A 10,000-nucleotide genomic window follows, 5' to 3' on the forward strand; every position below is an offset into this window, starting at 1 on the left:
ACTAGTGTTGTGCTGCAATGAGGTCTCAAGAGATTCAGCCAGCATGCTAATATTCTTGAACATATCTTCACTTTGCTTAGCATGATTTTCAAACAATAACTTAAACCTCTGGAAAGTATCAGCTAATTGGCCTGCAATCAAATTCTTAGTCTTTCTTATATCTAGAACTCGACCAGAAACCTAAAAGGATAAATCATAGTAAAATAAAATATTACATACAAAATTTGCATTTTAATTACAATTACAACAAATTTACATATATAAATTAAGTTATTAATTTAAAATTGCATATACTATTATAAAAGTATTTTCATTTTTTTTATTGAAATCAAATAAAGATAAAAATATCCAAAATTGATTTGGAAATAATTTTAGTATCATCTTATTTTCCAAAAGGTGAATGAAAAGGTTTACTAATTAGCATCAACTTGTTGATTGCATAAACCTACCGTATTTTGCAATAGGATGATATAGCTAATCTCAATTATACCAATTATATTTATATTAGAGTTGTTGTTAACTAAAAGTCGACTAGTCGAAAGTTAAAATTTGTGGACTTTGAAAAATTGAATAGTTGTTTAAATTGGCTATGGGTTTCCTACTAATCAACTAGAAGTCAATTTAGTCGGGTAATCATTCTAACATCCGTATTTCTATTTTTTCACTTGATTTAATTTTATCAATCTTTAATATTGTTATAATGCTGAACAATTATTAAAGAGATATCTTTTTAAGTAATTTATCTTGTAAAGATAAATTATTTATAAAGATGGAGCCATGCCTTAGAATATCATCCATAGCAGTTTTTTTAATTCAATCAAAATATCTGAACATTGAACCTAATTTGCTGTATCACATAAATTAACTCTTAGTTTACTGTATATAGCACAACTTCATTAATATGTTTCCTTTTTCTCATTATACCAACCAATTGATGCTTTTTAAAACAAAATGTCAAGTAATGTGTAATGGTACTCAGTTAAGGATGCAAAATGTTTTATAAACCTGCTACCCCAAAAAAGGTTTAGCTGCCCCATCTGCCCCACCTATCTACAACACTGCTTTTTACTAATTAAACTTTTTGTTAATTTTATGCTTTAAGTGTTGTGAAAAATGATAAAAAAATCTGTTTTCTTTTTTCTTTACTTTTTGATTGTTATTTCCATTTTATTTTGTTTGTTTATTCAATTTTAATTTATCTAATAAATTAGATGAATTAAAATCAAACAAAGTAAATGCTCTTAATATAACACTAGCATGTGTTATTATATCAGTATTACATACCACCTAGTTTTTTTGTTTATTTTCTTAAAGTTCTATTTGTTCATAGCATCTAACAAATAGATTGTCAAGCGAGGTTAAAGTATATGATTATAATAAAATTTTTTATTCAAGTACTTCTACTAAATCTACTTTTAGTTGATTATAAAAATGTATTAGTTGATTTTGATCGACTTTGAAAAATAAATTAATCGATTTAGTTGACAGTTAAATAATTTCAAAGTTGTAACAACACTAATTTATACCTTGAAATCATCATCCTCACGCTCTGATCCTTTGTACTCCATTATCATATCAAGTTCGCTGTACAAAAGGCCTTTTAATGTAAATGTGAAGTAAAGAAAACCATCCAATTTACGTTCAACTTCAACCTCTACATTTTTCTTTTCCATGCCTATAATAACAAAAATTCAAATATAAATATTACTATAATATCTTTATTAACAGATTTTTTTATTAATTTCATTATAGGTTGTGTTTAGTATAAAGTATCAGTGATACATTATTTTAAAAGAGTTCTAACTTAGCAATTTAGAAATTAAATCTTTTAAATTACTTTTGAAACCTTTCCCCCCCCCCCCCTACTCTCCTCTGTTAAAACAAAAAAAAAACAACAAAAAAAAACAACAAAAAACAAAACAGAAATAAAACAAAATATACAAATTATGAGTTATTTTATTACACCTTATTTTGAATCACAATAATTTAAAACATACTCAATTTCACCAGTCCATTTTGAAAAAAGAAATTCTTACCAATAGCAACAACATAACAAACAAAGCTGGTTTTAGAAACTTGTTTAGTATTTCTCCAAATCCAACTAATCAATGTAGGTCCATCAATCTAAAAAAACATTTAAAACATGCAAAAATTTCAAATGGTGAAATTTTCTATATTTCTTATTAAAGAATTAGACATCTGCAAAAACATGGGTAAAATATTTGAGACTATTGTATATTGGTGACTGATTGGACAACCAATACACAGTGGTTTCAAAAAAAAAACAAAAAAACATTAAGATTGTTTATTTAGTCATTTTTCAAAACAACATAAAAAATCAACCATATTTGGCACACAAATTTTAAAATTGATTTCTATCAGTTTTCTTCTCAAATCAACTGTTATTCACAATTACTTTATCAATTAATGCTAGTTTGATCATTTTCTATAAAAGGGCTTTGATAGGAGAATATGAAATAAATTTAATGCCCTGGTCAACTCAACAGGAGATTCAATTTATTTAGGATATGGTGGACAAAGAATTAGCCGAGCCCTGAACAAGTTCTGTAAGTAGCCTAAAACAAGAACTAGGTTCGATTTGAAGAAGAATTTAAATCAAAAATTGCAACAATCAACGTTAAATCAACGCAGAAGAGGTGCTGTTTACAAAAAATCTAAAGGTTGATACTTTAAATACTAATTTTGACATTTCTTGTTGCAGTGGCAATTTCAATTTTTCACAGTTTATTTTGAGTTTATTTATGCTATGATTATGTTTAATGACATTTTAACAATATAAAAAAAATATATATCTTCATTAATATTTTTGTTTTATGCTACTTTATACAAAAAAAATCTCTTTTTTTTTTTTTGAAAAACATTTTATAAAAAAGCTTTACCCTTTATCATACATTTTAACAACTGAAATTTATCATAAAAAAATAGGAAAGAGGGAACCAAGCCAAATAATTAACAAGCTGAACCAGACTAAGCCAGGAAATTTAAATGCAAAATTAAAATAAATATGAATAATAAAAAAAAAAAGAATAAAATGGGCTAGGCTGTAGAACTTTGGGTCTTGCAGCCCTCTATTAGAAATCTCATTTAAATAAACAGAATAAAAAACAAAACTGCAGCAAATATATAAATAAATAAAGAAATACATAATTGTCTTCAGCTTTTCTAAACTGTATCAACCCTTTTGAAAAAACTTTTTTTTTCCACTGCATAGACAAGCTTGTTGCTGTCTCATTAAATCTGACAACTGCACCAAAAATTACATTTGCTGAGATTCTTAATTGACCTATAATACTCAATCCTGGTGAAACTATCTCCTCTAGGCAGTTAAGCTTTCTTTCTAAATTAAAAATGTTAAAGCTCAAGTAAATAACAAATCATAAAACCACAACATTTTAAAATGAACTTTTGTATATAAAAAGGTCTTAATTTATGTAATAAATCTTATATACTGGTGTACAACTCTAATATACCAGTGCACAAGTCAAGACTTTTAGCTGTTTAGAAGGGGTCAAAAAAGTGACACCAAATAATTCATTTAATCTTTTAAATCAAAACTAGATTATTACAGAAGGAGATTATTTACATATGGTTAATTTACCTATGCACCAGGCAGGCTTATAGACCAGTATACACCAGGCAGGCTTATAGACCAGTATAAATAAGTAACTTTGTATAAAAAATTAAAAAAAGAAAGAAAAACTTTTGTTTGATAAAATAGTTTATAAAATTTTTTCTTTTTACCTAAAACTCTATAAACCTGAGCACAACTCACCTTTCTTTCCCTCATGATAAACAACTTTAGTGACACCAATAAAGTTTGCATCTTTTATAACAGGCAATTCATTTAATTTTGACTGTAAGCTGAATGCATGCAAAATTTTTGCAAATGACAAATCTTTAACATCTCCACAAAAGAAATTTTCTTCTTGATTAAAAAGGGCAATTTGGCCAATAGTATTAATTGTCTTAATAGGTTGTTCACTTGTACCGATTGAAATGTGTGATCCAAGAAGTTCTACCAAAAAATTAATATTAAGAGATTTCAAGGAAAAAAATACAAATGAATTACATGTGTTTGTGTGTGTATATATTTATAAAGTATACATACATACATACATACATACACACATACATACATACATACATATATACATACATACATTCATACATACATACATACATACATACATACATACATATATACATACATACATACATACATACATACATACATACATACATACATACATACATACATACATACATACATACATACATATATACATACATACAGTACTGTTCAAAAGATAGTAGTACCAGGAAATTTTTCGAAAAATACACATTTAAACAAATATAAGAAAAATTGAGTTTCTATAGAAACAAACAATGCTTTTGTTTAAAATAGTTTAAAAACCTTTTATAATTTAAAAAAGTTTATTCATTTTAATTAATAATGTTTGTAATAACCTTTTTTCCTTGATAGTTACTACGATTATCTCAAGTGGTCTAAATTCACATCATTTTTCACATATTTTTTTTGTTTATTTAATTTCTTTATAACTTATTATTGTTAAATAATAATCTTTTGATAAATAATAGTTTGAAGATTTTTTTAATTAATTTGTGGCATAAACATTTTTTTTGTCAAAAAAACTTTGTTTTGTGTTCAAAAACTTTCTTTTGATAAAAATACTTTTAAATACTGATTAAGTTCCAAAAATATTGATAAAAAAAAAAATGGCAGAAAAGTTGCATGGATTGTGTTACAAGAAGAAGATTATAATCAAGTGAAAATTGCCCAATGTGTGAATTGTGGTAATGTAGTGGATAAAAATAAGTCTGGTCATCCCAAAAAGTTAACCCTATGTGATGAACTGTTTTTAAAAGTTTTAGCATTACAAAATTGTAAAAAAGTATGCACAGAATTTGTTTAAGATCTCTGAAGAGCTACCAGAACTATAGTACATCCATGTACTGTCGACAACCTTTGTTAAGATCTGGCTTAAGAGGCTGTATGGCTATCAAAAAACCTTTATTTTGCAAAGACAATAAAGAAAAAAAGATTGAAATTCTCAAAAGAACTTTTTAAGTGTCAAAAAAATCAATAGGACAAAGTATTGTTAACAGACAAGTCAAAGTTTCAACTATTTGGGACAAATAGCTGTCAATATGTAAGGCAAAAAAAAAGAGAAGCATTTTATGCACCCTTGTCTTAATCGACAGTGAAATTTGGTGGAAGAAATATTCATGTTTGGGGATGCATTTTAATTAAAGGAGTGGGAGATATTCAGAATACAGGTAAAGCTTACAAGGAAAGAGTACAAAAATATTTTAAAAAATCATGCTGGATCTTCAGGACAACAACTGATTGGAGATAATTCTATCCAAAAACAGGATAATAATCTAAAATCCATTTTTAAAATAGTAAAAAAATTTCGAAGCAAAGAACTTGTGCTTCAAACAATGCTTTAGCCTCCTCGAAGCCTAGATTTGAACATAATTGAATATGTTTGGGACTACTCAGACAGAAAGATGGAAAGGTTGCCTAGGAACATTAATGAGCATTGGGACATTCTACAAGAAGAATGGTACAATATCCCCAACTAGTGAACAACCAAAACCAAAATTTTGGCCAAAACAGAGAGTACTGAAATTTTGGTTCAGTAACACCGTAACCAAAATTTTAGTAAAAGTGAAATCAAAACTTGAAAGCCAAACCTCGCTTAACCAAAATTTAATTTGGTTAAGCAAGATTTTTTAATTTAATTTAACCAAAACTTTAATACTTTCAGTTTTGGTCAAAATTTCAGTTTTGGTTGCTCACTTTCCTCGATGCATTTATTGAAAATCTTTATAATAGTATAGGTAAAAGGCTTGAAGTTTTTATTACAAACAAAGATGGTCATACTAAGTATTAGTAAAATCATTATATACTGTTGGAAATCTCTGTTATACTCAAATGTTATAATCAAATTTATATTATTTCTCATACAACTTAATAAAACATTATATGTTTGTACTTATATTTTAGCTTTAAAATTATCATTATTTTTTTGCCATCTTTCCTGAATTTATTAAAAAATCTCTCAGGTACTATTATCTTTTGCACATCTTTAGCAAAAAAAAATTAGGTGAGTGGGTCAGCTTTAATTGTTTCATATTTGTTTAAAAATAGTTAGAAATATATGTATATGTGACTTATGATTTTTCTTTACTTAAAAAGGCTTACCTATGACTGGTCTAAAATCAAGGCTAACTCCTAGCATAATGGAACCTAGAATTGGCTTAAATGTTACTAGCGATGATTGAAAAAATTCAGATGTTGACAGTGTGCTAATCTCTAAAACCGGGAATCCTGAAGCATGTTCACTGATTTTTCCTGGAAAAAAGACAAATTTCATTGAGAATAAAGTTAAAACATGACCACATTAAAAAATAATATTTTTTGTAAATTGTCTTTTATAAATACTTCTAAGTTCATACTTTTATAATTTGAATATAAATAATTTGATTTACTATTTGAAAGAAAGAAATCAGTTTCTTTGTAAACTTAAACTAGCATCACTTTACTTCAAACAATAAAAATACATAGTCATTTTCTTAAATGTTTTACATATGTAACATTCAATAAATATCTTGAGATTTCTTACAAGTATAAAAAAATATTTTTACATCTTCAAGTTGACTATAAACTGCTGTAGTATAAAATAAAGCTTACAAAAGGAAAGAGAGTCCTTGCCTTTCACTTTCACATCTTTTCCTACGATATTCAAAACAACAACACCAGATATAATGAAATCTTGTTTACCATCAACATATGACAGTGAAAAGACTGGATCTAACATATACAAATCTTCTGAAAAGTTTATTATACTTCCTGGAATACTTCGAAGTAAAAAGGAATCTTCTTTCAGAAGACCACTGACAATAGTGCCTGCAATATTGGGTATACGATAATTGATATACTGACAAAATGCATTTGTTGCTGCTTCAGTTTCACAAAATGATGCTTTTGCTAACACTCCAACAAAAGACACTCCTAAATAAGCAAAAAAATTATGCCTAAACTTATTGCTATTAGCAACAAATAATTCCCAAATAATCATTTTTCAAAGTTTTTTAAAGAAAAATTTTGCTGATTGTTTTCAAGCAAATTAAATTTAAGAATGGATAAATTTATAAACAACTGCAAACACATAAATTCTAATTACCTAAGTCCATCGAAACTTGAGAAAAAAGAGGATCTTCAAAGACAAAAGCAGATTTTGCAGATGGCTTCAATACAACACCTACATAAAGTAAACGTTATCTAGAAAAACTAGAAGATCAATTTAAAATATTCATTAACTTGTTTAAAATGATAAATGATCAAGTCCACCTGCTCTGGTAACTGCCATCCATTCTGGAACGATTGTTTTATACTCATAAATACATGTTAGCAAATCATTTAAATTATAGTTTTTTGTTGTTAATGCCCAAGCAATTTCATTGTTTTGACTGGACTTGTTTGCCCAAATGAATGTTTCTAGCTTGATCGATTGTTGATTCTGTGTGAAAATTTCACCATTCAATCTAAGAAGAGTGAAAAGTTTGCTTACTTTTAAAGATTTTACATAATAAAAAATTTTCTTTTTAAAGATTATCTTGAGGAGAAAAACTCCTATAAAAGAAAAAATAAAAAAAATATTAAAGTAACAGTTAAAGTATTGAAGGGGATATTGAAGGGGACACAAAGTTTTTTTGATTTACAAAACAAGTTGCTTTGAAATACTACATTAAATAGATAAGGCTTGAATTACAAAAAGAAAAAAATCTAAATTTCCAACCTGAGAAAATTTTCTCCTGATAAGATGGTTGAAAATGTTAAATACTTTAATTGAAGCTTTTGGAGGTTTGGAAACTTGAAATTATGAGGGAATAAATTTACGGCAAATTTCTCTGAAATATTTTCTAATGTCGGCCAATATAATGTTCCTACAACTGAGCATCCTCTATTTTCATCTAAGAATAATGAAACTTTTACTTCAGTATCTGTGATCTTCCCTTTGCCACTACCAGATACAGATACCTATCAATAAATACATTTTCAATTTTTTTTTATAATTTGTTTTGTTTTAACAACTTTACTTTTACTTTACTATTATTCTTAACGTTATTATTATTATTATTATTATTATTATTACTATTATTATCTTATCATTATTATTATTATTATTAGTATTATTATTATTATTATTATTACTATTATTACTATTTTATCATTATTATTATTATTACTAGTATTATTATTACTATTATCATTATTATTATTATTATTATTATTATTATTATTATTATTATTATCATCATCATCATCATCATTATTATTATTATTATTATTATTATTATTATTATTATTATTATTATTATTATTATTTTATCATTATTATTATTATTATTATTTTTATTATTATTATTATTATTATTTTTATTATTATTATTATTATTATTATTATTATTATTATTATTGTTGTTGTTGTTGTTGTTATTACTATTATTATTATTATTATTTATTACTGTTATTATGAAATGAAAAATTCTATAAACATTTTACTTTTCCACCATTTGTATGCTGGACACTCACACAAAATGATTTTTTTATTGAGAAAATATCTGGTACAATTTCAGTATCTGCAGTCAAGTTCATGCTTATCACAAACATTTCTTCAGTCAAGATAAGCTTGTTAAAACTAAACTTTGCGTTGGAGCCATAAAATGGTTGACAAGTTATATTATTCTAAAGGAATCAAGTCTTTGTAATTCACTAAAGAAATCTACAATTTGCAACAAAAAAGTTTATAAAACCTTCAAAATGAAACTGTTGTTAAGCTCAATGAAAAAAATTAAAAACTTTGCTACATGTAAACCATGCTTTGTAACTTCAATTTCAACTAATGAGTAAAAAGATCATAATGATAGTGACTACAAAATGATGTTAATTTTAATTAACATTTATTTTGTATGTAGCAGTTAATTGTATTGAAATTAAGTTCAATAAAAAAATTCATAAGAAAAATGATGAAAATGATGATCCTAATGATGGTAAAGATGCATCAATTATTGAGCAAAGTAAACTTTACCTACCAGTAAAGCTGGGTCAATAAATCTTAAAATTGACATAACATCATTTTCTGATTTCTGTGGCATTTCAAACACTAAGCTTTCTTTGTTTACATTAGCAAACATCATCAACTGGCTTTCATTATGCTTAGAAGGCAGCATATCTTTTTTCAAAGTTTTTTCTTCTGTGATGATTTTTTTGTTTTTTTTCCCTTTCACTTGCACGCCATTTTGCATTAACTTTGTCAACATTGAATCATTAAATGCATATTCATTTTTAGGCTTATTGTCATTAGCACCATTCTTTTCAAGATTAAATATAGTGGGTGAGGGGTTCTCATTTAACAATGTCAAAATATCACCATTTAAAAAGGAACCCAATGGTTTTCTGAAAAAATTCTCATTTTTAGAATCATTATCCAGTTTTGAAGAACTTTTGACAGGAATTACAGTGGAGTTTATTGTTAAAAAATTGTTTATTGTTGAAGTATTATTTTTTGAAAAAATATAATCATAAGGTGCTGATATATTAACATCAGATGAGTTTTTAATATCTTTGACAAAATGTTGAGTCTGATTAATCGATATGGAACTATTAGTTGAATCATTTTTGGTCTCTGCCAATGAAGAAATAAGATTACTACCAATATTCCCAGACTTGTAATCAGATGGAACAATTGTGGAGTCCAGTGTATCATCTTCATCATTATCATTTGCCATAATAATTGGTATAGAACTTGCACTACTTAACAAATCCTTTAATCCGTCTCTTTTGTAATAGTTCATCTTATGGTGCTCATCATTTATAGTTTTGAAGTAACTTTTCCTTATGTTACCATTTATATCACCATGTGAAATACTACTGCCATCAGTGATGTAA

At 26.3% G+C, this 10,000-nt stretch overlaps 1 protein-coding gene across 7 annotated transcripts in view; it reads right to left on the reverse strand.

The window, feature by feature from the left end:
* Positions 1-10,000, reverse strand: part of LOC145192593 (uncharacterized) — a 21,298-nt gene that overhangs the window by 9,146 nt on the left and 2,152 nt on the right. For 4 of the 7 annotated variants that reach the window (XM_090089653.1, XM_090089657.1, XM_090089636.1 and 1 more), the window contains exons 3-14: positions 9,145-10,000; positions 8,615-8,797; positions 7,848-8,089; positions 7,400-7,593; positions 7,233-7,310; positions 6,761-7,060; positions 6,251-6,400; positions 3,794-4,036; positions 3,165-3,358; positions 2,037-2,124; positions 1,527-1,675; positions 1-180 (exon numbers count right to left, since the gene is read on the reverse strand). The exon at positions 1-180 is cut by the window's left edge and continues 109 nt beyond it; the exon at positions 9,145-10,000 is cut by the window's right edge and continues 1,375 nt beyond it. In XM_090089653.1, the coding sequence (XP_089945779.1) occupies positions 1-180; positions 1,527-1,675; positions 2,037-2,124; positions 3,165-3,358; positions 3,794-4,036; positions 6,251-6,400; positions 6,761-7,060; positions 7,233-7,310; positions 7,400-7,593; positions 7,848-8,089; positions 8,615-8,797; positions 9,145-10,000 (2,857 nt within the window). Of the gene's footprint in view, positions 181-1,526; positions 1,676-2,036; positions 2,125-3,164; positions 3,359-3,793; positions 4,037-6,250; positions 6,401-6,739; positions 7,061-7,232; positions 7,311-7,399; positions 7,594-7,847; positions 8,090-8,614; positions 8,798-9,144 lie in introns of those variants that run through there. The other 3 variants (XM_090089665.1, XR_016453125.1, XR_016453124.1) reach the window with 3 other exon arrangements.

This window comes from Hydra viridissima, unplaced genomic scaffold (genome assembly GCF_058129835.1).
Source record: "Hydra viridissima isolate aposymbiotic clone 2 unplaced genomic scaffold, HvirCarnegie_v1 scaffold_1, whole genome shotgun sequence".
NCBI lineage: Eukaryota > Metazoa > Cnidaria > Hydrozoa > Anthoathecata > Hydridae > Hydra > Hydra viridissima.